Source organism: Rattus norvegicus, chromosome 20 (assembly GCF_036323735.1).
Source record: "Rattus norvegicus strain BN/NHsdMcwi chromosome 20, GRCr8, whole genome shotgun sequence".
NCBI classification, from domain to species: Eukaryota; Metazoa; Chordata; class Mammalia; order Rodentia; family Muridae; genus Rattus; species Rattus norvegicus.
The window spans coordinates 55,165,802-55,186,322 of NC_086038.1; the positions used below are offsets into that span (position 1 = coordinate 55,165,802).

Sequence of the window (20,521 nt, forward strand, 5' to 3'; positions counted from 1 at the left end):
GCACTTCTTGGCATCTGCAAGATTGCCTGGGTTTGGTGTCTGTATATGGGATGGATCCTCAGGTGGGGCAGTCACTGGATGGCCTTTTCTTCAGTCTCTGTTCCACACTTAGTCTCCATATTTCCTCCTCTGAGTATTTTTGTTCCCCCTTCTAAGAAGGTCCGAAGCATCCACATTTTGGTCTTCCAACTTCTTGAGCTTCATGTGGTCTGTGAATTAAGCTATAAAGAACCCAGATGTCCTTCAACAGAAGAATGGATACAGAAAATGTGGTACATTTACACAGTGGGGTACTACTCAGCTATTAAAAACAATGACTTCATAAAATTCTTAGGCAAATGGATGGAACTAGAAAGCATCATCCTGAGTGAGGTGACCCAGTCACAAAAGAACACGCATCGCATGACTCACTGAGAAGTGGATATTAGCCCAAAAGCTCAGGGTACTCAAGATAGAATTCACAGACCACATGAAGATAATAGATTACTTAAGTGTCCTAATTAGATAGACTGATGTTCATCTAAGGGGAAAAAGTTACCTAGACTCTTTCCTTGCAAACATACAAACGAGACTACATGAGGACATAGGAAAAATGCTGGAGATTAGATCCAGGAAGATTTCTTACCAGAGAGAATCTTCAGCTTATGTCCTCAGAACTTTGAGAAAGGGAAAAAAGAATGCTGGTTAAGCCATTCTATGGTTTTATAATGAAGGAGTAAATACCCAAATCTGTTTTAATATACCAATAAACTGTAGACAAAATAGGCATCTTTCAATAGGGAACTAAGTAACTAAAGGCATTTTTTTTTTCCACATCACCTGCAATAGGCAGAACGATGACCCCAAATGTATCCACATGGTAATATAAGGAATCAGACTACAGTAGCTTCTGGTAAACACTGTAGATAGAATGAACCCATCTACTACTCAGCAGGAGGGACCAGGAGGAACCGACCAGGAGAAATTCTTGTCTGTGCTTTTCTCAGTGAAGCGAAGGCTTTTGTTAGCTGCCATGACAGTGCTGCGGATTGAACCTAGGCCTCTGGAAGAACAGCCAGTGCTGCCCTTAACTCCTGAGCCATCATTCTAGACCCAAACATATGTTTCTCATTGAAGGTTGTATAACATTTTATTTTCAGTCTCCTCATATTATAGATTCAGTTGTTTGGTTGTTTGGTTGGTTGGTTTTTGTTGTTGTTGGATATTATATGTAGTCCATGTCTTTTTTAGGATATTGCCCTTCATTTAATTAAAACTCTTTGCTAGGAGCCAGCATAAAGATCATTTAATAAAAATACGTTAGCCTGTTATGTCAGGAACAAAATAGAAATTGTTTCAGTATTTATGGTTAGAGGAGGTAAAGATAATATATATGTAATGAAGATTTGTTGACCATCTGGCTGCTGAAGAAGTAGGGCTTCCTTAAATGCTCTGTAATATGACAGACTGTATAGAAATAAATACGATGATTACTTAGGGAACTGGAGAAAATCAGAGATCACCTGAAAGCTTGAGCTTGAATGATCATCACCCGTGAGCTTTGAAGGGTTGGGAAAGGTTTTTTGGGGCAGTGAAAAGGTATGAAACGTGCTGAGAAAGTGAGACCTAACAAATCAGAGTTTGTACTACTCTGTGTTATATTTTGTCTTGAAAGATGTTTATGTCCAAGCACCAGTATACCTTGAAGGGCCAAACATACCGTGGGCACTATATCGTTATTTGGAGGGTTGTTTGTGTGGACATGTGCTGGTGTATATGTCATGTGGAGGCTAGAGGATCCTTGGCTGCCATTTCTCAGGCACTATCTACTAGTTTTTCTTTTCTTTGGAGTTGAGCTCATCAAGTAGACTCACCAGCAAGCCTCCTGGGTATGCCTACTTCTGCCTTCCTGTTCTGAGGTTGCAGCCACTACCAATTCTTTTTTAACTTATGTTGTGGAAGATTTAACTCCAGTTATCGTTTTGAGGCAATCCCTTTACTGACTGAAATATTGCCACAAACCAACATTGAAAGTTTTAAAACTAGACTGTGACATATTTAGACTTTTAGTCCAGTCATACTGTATTGTTCTGGACTTGAAAGAGACTATTTGGAAGTTGGGCCTGGTGTCTCATAAATATAATTCCAGCACTTTGAAGCAGGAGGACTGTTAGGAATTCAATGCCAAAATGGGTTACCTGGTGAGTTCTGGACCAGCCTGTCTTCACACTAAATGAAAGAATATTTGGAAATGGCAGCATTCCTTTGCAGTATTACTTTTGTGATCTGTACATACAAGCGAAGCTGACATAACTGTAGAGTAATATTTGTTCCTTTTGGTGTATTTAATAAGTGCCAGTTATATATATGTATGTGAACTTATCTAATCAATGACTGATTTTACTGCTAACTCTGACTTTTTTTCTTGGATCTATCACTTACAGTTGTGTGGGTTTAAATAAACCCATTTGAAGTCCAGATTTTTCATTTCTAAAACAGTGGATATGGTTATTAGAAATAATTAGAATAAATTATCTAAAGAGGTAACCTAATAGCCTTCACTTCATGATTTTTACTTATTTTTATTAATCTGTACACCTTACTTGTGTGTTATTACTCACCTTTACCTAACAGATATGGCAGTAGAAATCAGAGATACTCCCTTTCTTCAGTGATAGATTTGTAAGTGGCAGCAAAGCCAGCATTTTAACCTTGGCTTCTGTCCCCAAGCCCAGTGCTTGAAATATGCGTTACAAGCTACACTTCCAGTAGTCAATGATCAAGTGAACTGAGTGATGAGTAGAAGTGACGAGTTAAAAGTCAGGAGCAGTCTCAGGCGTTCCATTGCCTGCTCATGCGTCCAGGACCAAGAGACTGTTGTGTGGACTTCCGTCTAAAGGAGCAAGTAGACATGACAGACACGTATCCACTGTGTTTTATTTCATGTTTTAAAATGTAGCTATTAAGGTGGAACTGTCATATAAGTATTGTAAGGTGATGATTAGGTGGGTTTAGCATATGAAGCCATAATCACAAACAGCAGATGCCCATCTATAGCTATTACTTCCTATGGCATCTGTGTCCCCATGATTCTACATTTCCTTCTTCCCAGCTTCCCCACTGGTCAGTTTGCAAGTCAGTCTCTGTATTGCACAGTCTCTCGTCAGTGCAGCCATGCTGTGTTTTTTCTCTCTTGTCTGGTGTCCTACATTCAACATTATTGTTTTTATATTCTTCTCTTGTTATATTTCAGTAATTTCTACTTTCCATATCTATATCTTTGCAGTATGCTATTGTAAAAATAAACACAAGTTTCTTTGTTAATATCTTTGTGGACATTTAAGTTGGTTTTGTAGTTCATGTTCCAAAAAATAAGGTTGTTTTGTATGCACATTCTTATATGTATTTTTGTTTTAGTAAACCATCAGAGGCATATATGGGTGGATAATATGTTAAGTGCATGCTTAACTTTTTTAAAGTTGAAAAATTTTTGTAGACAATATCTTAACTGCTTTTACACTTCTATCCATATTATGTATGAGTTACATTTTCTCCAAGTGTCCGACAAAATTTGGATTGGATTATTTGATTTGAATTTAAAAACTTTTCCACTTTTAAATTGTTACTTTATCATAATTTCAATTTCCCAGTGAAAGCTGAGATTGTCTGTGTCTCTGTGTCTATCTCTTTGTGTGTGTCAGTGTTTTTTTTTTTTTTGGTGAAAAGCATTTTCAAATCTTTTGGTTTTTTTTTTTTAAGTTAATTTCTTGTTTTGTTACTTTATTTAGAAAATTCATTATTATGGCTACAAATATTTTATGTGTTCCTACATAAGTGTCCCTGCTAACTTCAGACTTTTTCTATATTCTTACCAATTTCTTAAAATTGTAGCTGTTTTGACACCAGTTTTTTTTAAATTCTGAGATTATAATTATACCATTTCTTCTTCCCTTTCCTCCCTCCAAACTCTAGTATATACTCCTACCTTTAGTTCTTTCTTAATTTCATGTCTCACACAAATACACCAGCTTTTAGTTGTTTACACACATCAGTATTTTAGGAGTCATTTTTATTTCCTTTACAATGACTTATGCTTTTTTTTTATTTTAGGTGGGACAGTTGGCTTTTAAAGGAATGAAGAGACTCAATAGAATCCAGTCTATAGTATTTGACACAGCCTACAACACCAACGAAAACATGCTCATCTGTGCCCCTACTGGAGCTGGGAAGACCAATATTGCAATGCTCACTGTCTTACATGAAATCCGCCAACACTTTCACCAAGGTGTTCTTAAAAAGAATGAGTTTAAGGTAAGAATTTCCAAATCAGACTCTTTTGAAAGTTATAGAGGTTATAATAAGTTTTCAGTTCTCTGCAACCTGGGAATTCATGAAGATATTTATGATAGTAGAAGTTGTGTAAAGAATGCTGATTGGTTGACTTCATTGCTATAAAGGCATCCTTATTTCTGATTTGAAAATCCCATTACCCTTGAGGAAAAGCATGCAATTATGTTTAGCTTGGAAGCAGAGTCTACTTTCTAAATGATGAGGCAGTATAAACAAATATCATTGTCTTTTTATTCAATATTTTATTTATTTAGATAACCATGTGCTTAATCCACCAAAGATAAGTGCTCTCCATATATCATTGCTAACATTTTCACAGGAAATAGCTAGAATCATACTTCACAATGAATGTGACTTGCTCTGGCTACTGTGGAATAAATGGTACTGTAGTCTTTGCGCATTCATCAAGCAGGTGTTTGTTTGGTATAGATTGTGTATGTTGCTCCAATGAAAGCCTTGGCAGCTGAAATGACGAATTACTTCAGCAAACGTCTAGAGCCACTGGGCATTGTTGTGAAAGAATTGACTGGAGATATGCAGTTGTCAAAAAGTGAAATTCTACGAACTCAGGTACGTTGTTTACCTACATCAGTTTATGACATTGATTTTTAAGGTTATGAAAATTATTTTACAACTGAATTTTAAGAAACTATTAATGTGTAAACACAAAACAAAAACTTATTTCTGATCACATCAATTTTTACTGTTGTTCTGTCCTTTGATAGACTTTTTGTGATTCTTGTGATACTATGAATGTCATTTCAAAGCATAGACTTTGTGCCTATGGATTGTTTTTACATTAGGGAATGAGACTGTGTGGAAGATTGAAGCTGAATTTTAAGAGGAATCACTACAGAGATCTCGAAGTAATCACACTAGACTTTTAGCCTATATGTTAAAGATAACAACATATAAGAAGAAGTTGTAGGGGTTGGGTATTTAGCTCAGTGGTAGAGCGCTTGCCTAGCAGGCGCAAGGCCCTGGGTTCGGTCCCCAGCTCCGAAAAAAAGAAAAAAGAAAAAAAAAAAAAAAAGAAGAAGTTGTAATGAGAATGTATTAATGTACTATATGTAGACCTATATTAAGTAAAATAAAAAATAAAGGTATTTAACATTTAGTTTCTACTTCTAAAGATTGTGTATTATGACATAGTAGGAAAGATACTTTAGAATTATAACCATGTTAATGTTGATAGTTGTAATACATTAACTGGAAATAATTATTTTTTTGGTTGATATAGTTGATTATTAAGCTGTATAACTCTTCTCCCTTTAGTTTGTTTGCTATTTCTTGTGTTTTAGATGCTTGTGACCACACCAGAAAAATGGGATGTAGTAACAAGAAAGAGTGTTGGGGATGTTGCTCTTTCCCAAATTGTAAAACTCCTGATTCTCGATGAGGTTCACTTGCTGCATGAAGACAGAGGCCCAGTGCTAGAAAGCATAGTTGCGAGGACCTTACGGCAGGTAATTAATTCTAAACTTCGATGGTCTCTGAGTCACTCTTCCCAGTCCAAGCCTCCACTTCCATCACAGTGCTTTCCACTAAAGGGAAATGGCATCCTTTCTGCTGGACCTCTACCTCTCTCTGAGAGACACCCAGCCCCTCTGCACCACCAGTATCCTAGGTGTCAGTGCATCCTTTTCCTCCTTGGTTCCTTGCCTTCCTTGGAAACCATTCTCTTCACTCTGTAAATTGTCCTTGTTTTGTTTTATATGTCTTAACTTTTCCTTCATAGAGTCTCTTCAGCCTAAAAACTTGTATTTACCAAATGTTGTAGTTTACAAATATTCCTTCAAATAAGTACAGTTTTTTCTACTTAACTTTTAGAAATGCTAATTTGTATTGGCTGCGTACCTTTTATTTTCCAACTATAAACAGATGGCGATTGTTTGAATGCAACCATAAATAATGTTTTATAGGTTCACCAGTTACTAAACAATTGTTTCAATATTAATGTCTAATGTATACTATTGATAAATATATAGTATTTAATAAATTTTGATACTTGAAACTTATCAAACCATCTTTTGTATTTATTGTTTTTTCTTGTGTAACTTTACAGGTAAGTACTGTATTTGTATCATTTGTCCCATTCCTCTTGTCCCACCAACCCCTCTTGTGCCTTTCAGTTCTTGGCCTCCTTCTCTTTAATTACCATTGTGACATATAGGCATATAAATGTATAAAAACAGCCTGATGAATTCATTCAGTTATGTTGATCACATGTGTATGTTCCTAGAACTGAAAATACAGACTTGGATAACAAAATTGGGATGTTTATCCCTGGGGAAGACTGATTCTCCCATTCTCTCAATTTTAATTATTTTGACATATCTATATATGCATATTGAGGTCTCTTAGAAAAGGGAATTTTAAATCTAAATGTGAAATTCATTCTCACCTACATACATCTGAGATATTTAGCCTGAAAGTAATTTTAATTGTCATTTTAGTGCATCAGAATTTTGACTTCAAATGAAGTCAGATACGGAATCTTCCATGCATGTCATCACATTGACACTCAAAGAGTTTCGCATGTTACAGCAATTTGGATTTCAGATTTTCAGATTAGATATGCTCACCTGACGTGTGTGTGTGTGTGTGTGTGTGTGTGTGTGTGTGTGTGTGTGCGTGCGTGCGTGCACGTGTGCGTGCGTGTTCCTGATGATTTCTGGCCATGCCTAGGTTCATAGCTGTCTCCATGTAACAGTGCTTTTATGTTTCCTTCACATGCATTTGCCACTGAGCTCTTCTTTATTCCCAGGTCAAGTATTTTCCTTTCCTTAAAGTTCTCCACTAATTTAATATTAACAGTTTTATAGTTCACATATGCAATATCTCTACTATACATCCATTTACTGTGTTCATATAAAAGAGAAATACAAAATTTCTAGAGTTGTTTTTAAATCAAGTTTTAAAACAGAGGTTTTCTATAAATGGACCATAAATTTCTGGAAAGATTACTGACTTGATTGTATTTTAAAATCTCTCGATGCACTTAAAAATAAATGTCATAGTTTGAATTAGAAAGGTCCCCGTAGAATCACATAAATGCGTGTTTAGTTGTCAGGGAGTGGCACTACTTTAGAAGTATTAGAAGGTGTTGCACTAAGTGTGGCTTTGTGGGAGGAAGTGTGTCCCAGGGGCAGGGATTTCAAAAAAGGTTTCAGAAGTCAAGCCACGCACAGTGTATCTCATGCTGCTGCCTACACATCTGGATATAGAACTCTCAGCAACTTCTCCAGCAACTCCATGCTTTCGACGATGATAATAGACTAAACCTCTGAAATGTAGGGCAAAACCAATTAAAATGCTTCCTTCCTCTATAAGAGTTGCCTTGGTCGGCACCTACATACGTAAAAGAAACCTTACTAAAGCTCAAAACACACATTGCACCTCACACAATAATAGTAGGAGATTTCAACACCCCACTCTCATCAATGGACAGATCATGGAAACAGAAATTAAACAGAGACGTAGACAGACTAAGAGAAGTCATGAGCCAAATGGACTGAACAGATATTTATAGAACATTCTATCCTAAAACAAAAGGATATACCTTCTTCTCAGCTCCTCATGGTACTTTCTCCAAAATTGACCATATAATTAATTGGTCAAAAAATGGGCCTCAACAGGTACAGAAAGATAGAAATAATCCCATGCGTGCTATCGGACCACCACGGCCTAAAACTGGTCTTCAATAACAATAAGGGAAGAATGCCCACATATACGTGGAAATTGAACAATGCTCTACTCAATGATAACCTGGTCAAGGAAGAAATAAAGAAAGAAATTAAAGACTTTTTAGAATTTAATGAAAATGAAGGTACAACATACCCAAACTTGTGGGACACAATGAAAGCTGTGCTAAGAGGAAAACTCATAGCGCTGAGTGCCTGCAGAAAGAAACAGGAAAGAGCATATGTCAGCAGCTTGACAGCACACGTAAAAGCTCTAGAAGAAAAAGAAGCAAATACACCCAGGAGGAGTAGAAGGCAGGAAATAATCAAACTCTGAGCTGAAATCAACCAAGTAGAAACAAAAAGGACCATAGAAAGAATCAACAGAACCAAAAGTTAGTTCTTTGAGAAAATCAACAAGATAGATAAACCCTTAGCCAGACTAACGAGAGGACACAGAGAGTGCGTCCAAATTAACAAAATCAGAAATGAAAAGGGAGACATAACAACAGATTCAGAAGAAATTCAAAAAATCATCAGATCTTACTATAAAACCCTATATTCAACAAAACTTGAAAATCTGCAGGAAATGGACAATTTCCTAGACACATACCAGGTACCGAAGTTAAATCAGGAACAGATAAACCAGTTAAACAACCCCATAACTCCTAAGGAAATAGAAGCAGTCATTAAAGGTCTCCCAACCAAAAAGAGCCCAGGTCCAGACGGGTTTAGTGCAGAATTCTATCAGACCTTCATAGAAGACCTCATACCAATATTATCCAAACTATTCCACAAAATTGAAACAGATGGAGCACTACCGAATTCCTTCTATGAAGCCAAAATTACTCTTATACATAAACCACACAAAGACCCAACAAAGAAAGAGAACTTCAGACCAATTTCCCTTATGAATATCGACACAAAAATACTCAATAAAATTCTGGCAAACCGAATCCAAGAGCACATCAAAACAATCATCCACAATGATCAAGTAGGCTTCATCCCAGGCATGCAGGGATGGTTTAATATACGGAAAACCATCAATGTGATCCATTATATAAACAAACTGAAAGAACAAAACCACATGATCATTTCATTAGATGCTGAGAAAGCATTTGACAAAATTCAACACCCCTTCATGATAAAAGTCCTGGAAAGAATAGGAATTCAAGAACCCATACCTAAACATAGTAAAAGCCATATACAGCAAACCAGTTGCTAACATTAAACTAAATGGAGAGAAACTTGAAGCAATCCTACTAAAATCAGAGACTAGACAAGGCTGCCCACTCTTTCCCTACTTATTCAATATAGTTTTTGAAGTTCTAGCCAGAGCAATCAGACAACAAAAAGAGGTCAAGGGGATACAGATCGGTAAAGAAGAAGACAAAATATCACTATTTGCAGATGATATGATAGTATATTTAAGTGATCCCAAAAGTTCCACCAGAGAACTACTGAAGCTGATAAACACCTTCAGCAAAGTGGCTGGGTATAAAATTAACCCAAATAAATCAGTAGCCTTCCTCTACACAAAAGAGAAACAAGCCGAGAAAGAAATTAGGGAAATGACACCCTTCCTAATAGACCCAAATAATATAAACTACCTCGGTGTGACTTTAACCAAGCAAGTAAAAGATCTGTACAATAAGAACTTCAAGACACTGAAGAAAGAAATTGAAGAAGACCTCAGAAGATGGAAAGATCTCCCAAGCTCATGGATTGGCAGGATTAATATAGTAAAAATGGCCATTTTACCAAAAGCGATCTACAGATTCAATGCAATCCCCATCAAAATACCAATCCAATTCTTCAAAGAGTTAGACAGAACAATTTGCAAATTCATCTGGAATAACAAAAAACCCAGGATAGCTAAAGCTATCCTCAACAATAAAAGGACTTCAGGGGGAATCACTATCCCTGAACTCAAGCAGTATTACAGAGCAATAGTGATAAAAACTGCATGGTATTGGTACAGAGACAGACAGATAGACCAATGGAATAGAATTGAAGACCCAGAAATGAACCCACACACCTATGGTCACTTGATTTTTCACAAAGGAGCCAAAACCATCCAATGGAAAAAAGATAGCATTTTCAGCAAATGGTGCTGGTTCAACTGGAGGTCAACATGTAGAAGAATGCAGATTGGTCCATGCTTATCACCCTGTTCAAGGCTTAAGTCCAAGTGGATCAAGGACCTCCACATCCAACCAGATACACTCAAACTAATAGAAGAAAAACTAGGGAAGCATCTGGAACACATGGGCACTGGAAAAAAATTTCCTGAACAAAACAGCAATGGCTTATGCTCTAAGATCAAGAATCGACAAATGGGATCTCATAAAACTGCAAAGCTTCTGTAAGGCAAAGGACACTGTGGTTAGGACAAAACGGCAACCAACAGATTGGGAAAAGATCTTTACCAATCCTACAACAGATAGAGGCCTTATATCCAAAATATAAAAAGAACTCAAGAAGTTAGACCGCAGGGAGACAAATAACCCTATTAAAAAATGGGGTTCAGAGCTAAACAAACAATTCACAGCTGAGGAATGCCGAATGGCTGAGAAACACCTAAAGAAATGTTCAACATCTTTAGTCATAAGGGAAATGCAAATCAAAACAACCCTGAGATTTCACCTCACACCAGTGAAAATGGCTAAGATCAAAAAGTCAGGTGACAGCAAATGCTGGCGAGGATGCGGAGAAAGAAGAACATTCCTCCATTGTTGGTGGGGTTGCAGACTGGTACAACCATTCTGGAAATCAGTCTGGAGGTTCCTCAGAAAACTGGACATTGAACTGCCTGAGGATCCAGCTATACCTCTCTTGGGCATATACCCAAAAGATGCCCTAACATATAAAAAAGACACGTGCTCCACTATGTTCAACGCAGCCTTATTTATAATAGCCAGAAGCTGGAAAGAACCCCGATGCCCTTCAACAGAGGAATGAATACAGAAAATGTGGTACATCTACACAATGGAATATTACTCAGCTCTCAAAAACAATGACTTTATGAAATTCATAGGCAAATGGTTGGAACTGGAAAATATCATCCTGAGTGAGCTAACCCAATCACAGAAAGACATACATGGTATGCACTCATTGATAAGTGGCTATTAGCCCAAATGCTTGAATTACCCTAAATGCCTAGAACAAATGAAACTCAAGACGGATGATCAAAACGTGAATGCTTCACTCCTTCTTTAAAAGGGGAACAAGTATACCCTTGGCAGGGAAGAGAGAGGCAAAGATTAAAACAGAGACTGAAGGAACACGCGTTCAGAGCCTGCCCCACATGTGGCCCATACATATACAGCCACCCAATTAGACAAGATGGATGAAGCAAAGAAGTGCAGACTGACAGGAGCCGGATGTAGATCGCTCCTGAGAGACACAGCCAGAATACAGCAAATACAGAGGTGAATGCCAGCAGCAAACCACTGAACTAAGTATAGGACCCCCGTTGAAGGAATCAGAGAAAGAACTGGAAGATCTTGAAGGGGCTCGAGACCCCATATGTACAACAATGCCAAGCAACCAGAGCTTCCAGGGACTAAGCCACTACCTAAAGACTATACATGGACTGACCCTGGACTCTGACCTCATAGGTAGCAATGAATATCCTAGTAAGAGCACCAGTGTAAGGGGAAGCCCTGGGTCCTGCTAAGACTGAACCCCCAGTGAAATAGACTGTTGGGGGGAGGGCGGCAATGGAGGGAGGGTGGGGAGGGGGATGTTTGCCCGGAAACCGGGAAAGGGAACAACACTCGAAATGTATATAAGAAATACTCAAGTTAATAAAAAAAAAAAAAAGTTGCCTTGGTCATCGTTTTTTTTTCATAGCAATACAACAGACTAAGACAAAATTGGAAACTCTTTTCATATTATAATTATATCAGTCCTTCCTCCCTCCAAACATTATCCTAGATTCCCATTCCTTACTTGCTTTTAAATTCATGCCTGCTTTTTCTTTAATTGTTGTTGTATGTGTAATTCTAAATGTATAAATACAGCCTGATACATACAATGTTGCATAAGCATATGTATATATGTATATGTATGTATGCATGTATGTTTGTAGAGATGACCATTTTTTGTATTGGGTAAGCAGTTGGTGTACTCTTTCCTGGGGTTGACTTATTCTCTCACCCACCACGCTCCTTAGTAGTATTTATTTATTTGTCTAGAATTGAAGCTTATAAGCATCTCCTTTTCTTATTAACATACGTATTAGTGTTATCTTTTATAGGTCATATTTAGGCAGCCATGTTGACATTCTATGGGTATAGTTTCTCACAGTTCTAGGAGACTGAATCTCAACGAAAACTCCCTACTGTGCTGCCTAGGAGAGGAGTGACTACACTCTGTAGCTGGTGGTGGGGCAGGACAACTCTGGCTAGCTTGCACCTTGGGACCAGCTGTCTCACACTACCCAAGCAATAAGTTGGGTCAGTATTCCAGGGTGCCACCTCTAGTGAGGGCATGGGCCAATTCTATATAGCTCTCCAATATCAGCATGACCCCAGGTGGACGCCCAAATGAGCAACATCTGCCTAATGATAACATGTAGAAATTATTATCAATCCTGGCTTTTGGTTATTGAATTCCTATATGAAAGACACAACATACACAATCTTTATAGTTTCAATATGCCTTAAGCAGCACAGTAGCTGGGTTGCTGCCTACCCTCCATGCTATTAGAATCTACTTTCCCATGCATAAGCCTGAATTATTAATATTTTCTGTGTTCCATCTAGGCTGCTCCTAACTCCAATTGGGCAGCCCTTGGGGCCACTTTTTTTGTGGATCAGCTAACCCATGGAGGTTCTCCCTTCTCCTCTCATGTACTGTCTTCTTTGTCTTCCTGACCCCAAGCCTGCAAAACCTAAACATTGCCTATTGTCTCTTATGCCCAGGTATTGACTGTTGAATCTTTATTTACCCATCACAGTTAACTGGGAGAAGAGTCACTCATTGTCTTACTTTCGGACTCTTTTGTCTTTGGGGGAACCATTCTTGGGGGCCTCAGATTAGCATTAGAATACAAGCACCATTAAGCCAACCCAGTACAGTAACACAGATATCAACACAGACCACTGCTGCTGCAGGCCCATGACCTAGACATGGTACATGTCTAGGCTAGGACCTCACGATGGCCTCAGGTGGCATAGCAAGCCACTAACATCAGGCTGTTTGTTCATCACTACCCTCAGGTCTCTAGTTCAGCCTCCTTTCATTGTGCACATATCATTGTGCTTCTCATTCTCTTCCATTCCCCACCACTTAGACACTCATCTTAGTGGGGCCAGGGTCCTAGGTTCTTCTGTGTAGTGTCTGGGCAGGGATCATCTTGTTTGAGTGTGAATTGTCTTGACATGTTCTGCCTGAGTGGAGCCCTGTGAGAGTTGTCTTGGGCATGCTCTGCCCCTAGGAAATTATTTAAAGTAGAAATAAAAATGTGGAGAAATTTAGAGACCATGTAAAAAGAATCTAATCTGTATTTCTGTTAGATTGCAGATAGACTATGAAGGGAAATGAAGGGCATTATGATTTGGAAGCATGTGCTTTTGTAGCTCATTTCTGAAAACTAGTCTGTGGAAACAAACAGCATAAACTCAAAGAAAATGATTCCGTATAATTGAGGCTTTCTTTTTAAAGTCAAAGATGAAGAGCAACCAGAATGTTCTGCAGCACAGGAATGACTTGGTAAACTGCATTCAGTTTCTCCAACAGTACGCTACATTGGAGGCTTTAAAAACAGTGAGGCCATGAACTGAAGTTCATACCTACCCAGGCTACATTCCTTATGGAACAGGAGTCTGTCCTGTTTGTGGAACGAGCTAATCTTACGGGAAGAAAAAGAGTATAATATATTTACATTCATTCACTGTTTCATTTAATGAACTCTAACCATATGTTTACTAAATACTTCCAAGTACTATGAATGTAGTGCTAAAGAAAATAAAGTCCTTGGATATACTTGGCTTTAAGCAGGCATAGGGTGAGGTATGTCTGTGACGGCAGTTGCAGGAAGCTCAGATGGAATCGGAGGAGAATTTATAATGTATCACTTTTCAACATGTCAGTACATAAATGTGCACACACTACACCTATGTAAAGTTCAGAGACCTTAAAGCTCAGTGTGATGTACAAAGTCAGGTATTGTCTAACGCCGCATCAGAGTAGCTTCAACGATGCATGTGGTCGTGACACAGAAGACACACAAAAGGTCTGTGACTGCTTCTGTTCCTTCCACAACTTATCTTACTCGACGCTTGTTTGTATCCCAGATTTTACCCCGAGAGTTTGAATAAGAGTTTTCAGGTTATCTTTTACAGCAAATATAATGATTTTGATCCTCATTTTGTTTTTTTTTGCTTTATGCCTTGGTATTTGATATTGGGGCCATTTTCACAGAGCCATGATGCGTGAACACAGGTGGTCCAGATTTATTTGCGGTGAGCAGCTTTTCGAGTCCAGTCCATCAAGCTAAAAGCATTCCACAAGACTTTCTTGCAATTGTAGAGTTTTAGAGGCCAAGCAAAAGTTGTCTACACATTGTTAGAGGAGTGTGGCCAGGTGTTCACACTACAATAATTTAACTAGCCTGAGTTTTAGCTTCCCATCGAGTCAGGAAGTGGCATGAGGTTTGCCTTCAGTCCATCCTGACTGTGTATACTGTATTATCTACCTGGTTGTACTACATGTAGTTTGATTTAGAGAACATATCAATATGCAGCTTATTCCACTGTCCCATTATCATCTTCATAATATTACCAGTTTTCACTGGTTTTCTACACTTTTCTTACTTGTAATCCTAAGGTATCAGGTAGGTAGGTAGTTATTGAAGTTTACTACAGGCTGGTCATCTCATTTTGTTGTCCATCAGTCTTTCAGCTACTGTGGGTTCCAGCCATTTGAAAGTATTTTATTGGTTCCCTTTCTTTATAGCACAGTAACCCTGTATTCTAGCTGTCACACAACTTTCTTGAGATAGAATGAAGTTTTTTTTTTTTTCCTCTGTGTGCAATTAAGGCTTCTAAATGACAGTTACACAGTTACTTCATTCTTGGTCACATTGTGCAAACATTGATTAAAAATATACTGTTCTTTTAACCTGTCACATACTACTTTGTTTAATTAAAATAGTCATTCTTCTTTCAACGTACTAAAAGGAGATGACTGGAATAAACATGTGTTCCCTCTGTTTCTGCTTTGTACAGTTTTAGCATTTATCAATGCTTGATAATCAAAACTAGCTGTCCTTCATTCTTTAAATTTCTGTATTTTCCACTAGATTTTAATCTCCTTGATATAAATGTATTTTTGATTCTCATATATTTCTGAGGTGCTAGTGTAGTGCTCATAACACTTGGTATTAAAAAGCATGTTCCTGTTTGTTTCTCGTGATTACTAAGTATTTCCAGTAGATGGCAGTGTTTCACATCATACTGAGCCATGACTCAGTAATGTGAGTGCTGCTGGAAGCTATTCCAATTCAGTGTAACTTCTGTTTCTGATAGAAGTCAAATGCTGCCTTAGGGACTGTATTCACAACACACTTGGCATGATCAGACAGTAAGATAAATACATGAGATTATAAATTATTGCACTTAACAACAATCAACTAACACTGCTTCTTAACTTTTTCAACAAGGAGACAGACTGTCTAAACATAAACTTTATAAAATAGTGATTATAAAGTGTACTATAAAAGGCCTTGGGTTCTATTATCAGCACTGTTCCCACCCTCCACCCTAGAGAGTTAACTCCTAGTTTCTGGGGTAAAGATGAGAAAAAATCTTCAAGACGTGGGTTTTGTACTGTTCACCGTGACTCTTTGTAACTGGTTCACATTGTTGGGAATTCTTTAATTAGGGTGAAATTTGAAATGGGTTTTTGCTGTTTTATATAAGATGGCTTTTAATGAGTCTAAATCCATGAATGGTATTTCTTTCTTTGTATTTATGTTTTGACCTAATGCCATCTGTTTTTAGTACTCAAAATTATGTTTCAAGTAGTCTTTGTGCGTGTGGGTCTGCACTGTACTCAGTACTGCATGACCTGGTTCTTGTGGATTGTGCAGTCACCAGTGTAGGTGGCTGGATGGTTCTGGAGTTGTGAAGGTTTCCATAACTTGAGGAGGCTAGGAATTTTGGATCAGACTGGAGCTGATGTGGGTGCTGAGAACCAAGTCCTCAACAAAAATGTCCATGATCTCAAACACTAAGCCATCTCTCTGACTCTCTCACTCAGTTATTGCTAATGCAAAAGATAATCTGCAAAGGCTGCATGGTATAAAAGTAAGGTACTACAGGAAGATAGGGGCAGTCAAGCTGCAGGAGCCCTGCTTTGCTTATTTCATTGTTATCTCCAAAACCGAGCCTTCTTAACAGCCTTGACTTTGATACCAATGCTTTAACAACATGGTGATGTGTGTTCATCATCAAGTATACGGAACAGTCAGACAGTCCCTTAATTTTATTGCTTTACACATATTATAATCAGAATCTGACATTTGTTTGTTGGATTGGGGGAGTTTTTATTTTTAGACAATTGTGAGGACCAAACTCAAGGCCCGGTGTATAGCAGGCCAGCTCTTTACCAGGTATCTAAGTTTCCAGCCCGAGTTTTTGAAATTTATTGAATTAATTTCATTGTTATAAAGCTGTTACAGCTATTTAATGTCAATTCCATAAGTTCTAATGATAGTAAATAAGGAGTACGGTGTGTGGGGAGTGGGGAATGTTACATGGTCTTACACATGCTAAGCAAGTGATCTATTACTGAGCCACATACCCTGGGCCTATATCTATTGTGCCTTCACGTTTAGATGATAACACCTCTGTGACTTCATATCCATTTCCTGTGCTATAATTTTTAGTAGCTCTTATTGATAGGATACATGATAGGTTAATCTGAGGTTTTTGTTTTGGTTAAGTTTTATTTAAGTAAATAAATTCCTTTTGAAATCACCCTTACAGGTTGAATCCACACAGAGTATGATAAGAATCCTTGGCTTATCTGCAACCTTGCCCAACTACCTGGATGTTGCTACATTTTTACATGTTAACCCCTACATTGGTCTTTTCTACTTTGATGGCCGTTTTCGACCTGTACCTCTGGGACAGACATTTTTAGGGATTAAAAGTGCAAATAAGGTAAGAGTTCATTATGACAGTTGTACTTCTAAAAGAAATATTTTTATTGGCGTATTGTCGAATACATAATTGGGATTAAATGCTACCCAGCATCACTTCCACAACATACAAGTATGGCTTCAAATGAAGTCAGGCACACTTCTTATGGCTCCTAGTCTTCCTGCAGAATGATTTCTTAGGGTAGGCAGCAATCTTTCAACTTGTATTTTGTAATTTTAGCTGTTAACTTCTCAGAGTTATTTTAGTTTAATTGAAGGGCATTGTGAAATAATAAAATCTGTAATTAAATCAGTAATATATATTTTATTACAATGTTAATTTAAAATAAAAGAATAATTGAAATTGAAAAGTAATTTCATGCTAGCAGCCAATGAGGGAGAATTTTGCTTCAGAAAGTATATTTTAATTATCGTATTAACTGTATATAAATAATATTTTTAATGTTCTATGTAATGCTTTAAATGTAGGCATTCCATTAATAGTACCACCATTGTGCCATTTGTAGTGTTGGTGTTCTTAGTACAGTTTTCTGATAATGTAAGTAAAGCTCACTTAAAATTTATTCTGTTCAACTCATATTCTTCCTTAGATGAAATAGCTTTAGGATGACATTCAAAATTCTTTTGACATCTTTTCTAAAAAAGAACCAATTAAAATTGTTAGCATTAATCTAAACTTGGCTTTTCATTAATTAGATTAGATTTAATGTAACAAGTTTATTAGCAAAACAGCTATTTTCGCCTCATACTCTTAAAATGTTGGATGAATACTCAGTAAATGAATATTTAATTTATGCATATGAATGCTGGTGCCTGAGGAGGCTAAGAATTTTGGATCAGACTGGAGCTGACATGGGTGCTGAGAACCAAGTCCTCGACAAAAATGTCCATGATCTCAAACACTAAGCCATCTTTCTGGAGTGAGAACTCAGTTATCGCTATTGCAAAAGATAATCTGCAAAGGCTGCATGGTATAAAAGTAAGGTACTACAGGAAGATAGGGGCAGTCAAGCTGCAGGAGCCCTGCAGTCCAGACTGCTCTCAGATCTGAACGGACCCGGTCAAACAGCTCCCTGCACCCAAATCCCGTGGGAGGGAGAGCTAGACCTTCACAGGGACAGGTACGCCTAGGAATCCAGAGGAGACTACTCTCTGCCCACATTTCTGACTCTAGAGGAAAACGCCTAGCACCATCTAGGCCCCCTGTCCACAGGGACCCAGGAGAAGTAGGGGCAGGCCCTTCTGGTTCCCGCCCACAGGGACAGAAACGATTACATGCCTGAAAGCAGAAAACTGTTCCCATAACTGGCTGAAAGAAAACAGGAAAACAGGTCTACAGCACTCCTGACAAACAGGCATATAGGACGGTCAAGCCACTGTCAGAAATAGCAGAACAAGGTAACACCAGAGACAACCTGATGGCGAGAGACAAGCACAAGAACCCAAGCAACAGAAACCAAGACTACGTGGCATCATCAGAGCCCAATTCTCCCACCAAAGCAAACACTGAATATCCAAACACACCAGAAAAGCAAGATCTAGATTTAAAATCACATTTGATCGTGATGATGGAGGACTTTAAGAAAGACATAAAGAACTCCCTTAAAGAAGTGTAGGAAAGCACAAGTAAACAAGTAGAAGCCCTTAGAGAGGAAACACAAAAATCCCTGAAAGAATTACAGGAAAACACAATCAAACAAAGAATTACAGGAAAACACAATCAAACAGGTGAAAGAATTGAAAATGGAAATAGAAAAAATAAAGAAAGCACAAAGGGAGACAATCCTGGATATAAAAACCAAAAGAAGAGGCCAGGAGCTGCAGATACAAGCATCACCAACAGAATACAAGAGATAGAAGAGAGAATCTCAGTAGCAGAAGATTCCATAGAAACCATCAACACAACTGTCAAAGATAATGGAAAATGGAAAAAGCACTGACCCAAAAGATATAGGAAATCCAGGACACAATAAGAAGATCAAACCTAAGGATAACAGTTATAGAAGAGAGTGAAGACTCCCAATTCAAAGGACCAGTAAATATCTTCAACAAAATCATAGAAGAAAACTTCCCTAACCTAAAGAAAGAGATGCCCATAAACATACAAGAAGCCTACAGAACTCCAAATAGATTGGACCAGAAAAGAAAATCCTCCTGTCACATAATAGCGAAAACACCAAATGCACAAAACAAAGAATATTAAAAGCAGTAAGGGAAAAAGGTCAAGTAACATGTAAAGGAAGACCTATCAGAATTACACCAGACTCCTCACCAGAGACTATGAAAGCCAGAAGATCCTGGACAGATGTCATACAGACCATAAGAGAACACAAATGCCAGCCTAGGTTACTGTATCCAGCAAAACTCTCAACTGACATAGATGGAGAAACCAAAATATTCCATGAAAAACGAAATTTACACAATATCTTTCTACAATTCCAGCCCAGCAAAGGATAATAAATGGTAAAGCCCAATACTAGGAGGCAAGCTACACCCTAGAAAAACCAAGGAACTAATCATTTTGCAACAAAAAAAGAGAAGACAAGCACGCAAACATAATCTTACCTCCAAATACGACGATAACAGGAAGCAACAATCACTATTCCTTAATATCTCTCAACATAAATGGACTCAATTCCCCAATAAAAGGATACAGATTTACAAACAGGATACGTAATGAGGACCCAGCATTTTGCTGCCTACAGGAAACATACCTCAGAGACAAAGACAGACACTACCTCAGAGTGAAAGGCTGGAAAACAACTTTCCAAGCAAATGGTCGGAAGAAGCAAGCTGGAGTAGCCATTCTAATATCAAATAAAATCGATTTTCAACCAAAAGTCATCAAAAAAGATAAGGAAGGACACTTCATATTCATCAAAGGAAAAATCCACCAAGATGAACTCTCAATCCTAAATATCTGTGCTCCAAATACAAGGGGATCTACATACATAAAAGAAACCTTATTAAAGCTCAAAGCACACATTGCACCTCACACAATAATAGTAGGAGATTTCACCACCCAACTCTCATCAATGGACAGATCCTGGAAACAGAAATTAAACAGAGACATAAACAGACTAAGAGAAGTCATGAACCAAATGGACTTGACAGATATTTATAGAACATTCTATCCTAAAGCAAAAGCATATACATTCTTCTCACCACCTCATGGTACTTTCTCCAAAATTGACCATATAATTGGTTATAAAACGAGCCTCAACAGATACAGAAAGATAGAAATAATCCCATGCGTCCTATCAGACCACCACAGGCTAAAGCTGGTATTCAATAACAATAAGGGAAGAATGCCCACATATACATGGAAGTTGAACAA

The 20,521-nt window shown here is 37.9% G+C and overlaps 1 protein-coding gene across 11 annotated transcripts in view; it reads left to right on the top strand.

Moving 5' to 3' along the window:
* Ascc3 (activating signal cointegrator 1 complex subunit 3) overlaps positions 1–20,521 on the top strand; it is a 282,945-nt gene that overhangs the window by 76,372 nt on the left and 186,052 nt on the right. For all 11 annotated transcript variants that reach the window (XR_010060704.1, XM_063279181.1, XM_063279180.1 and 8 more), the window contains 4 exons: positions 4,090–4,290; positions 4,759–4,899; positions 5,631–5,795; positions 17,009–17,185. Coding sequence is in view for 10 of the 11 variants with exons in the window: in XM_063279181.1 (XP_063135251.1) it covers positions 4,090–4,290; positions 4,759–4,899; positions 5,631–5,795; positions 17,009–17,185 (684 nt within the window). In the remaining variant the exon portion in view is untranslated. The remainder of the gene's footprint in view (positions 1–4,089; positions 4,291–4,758; positions 4,900–5,630; positions 5,796–17,008; positions 17,186–20,521) is intronic.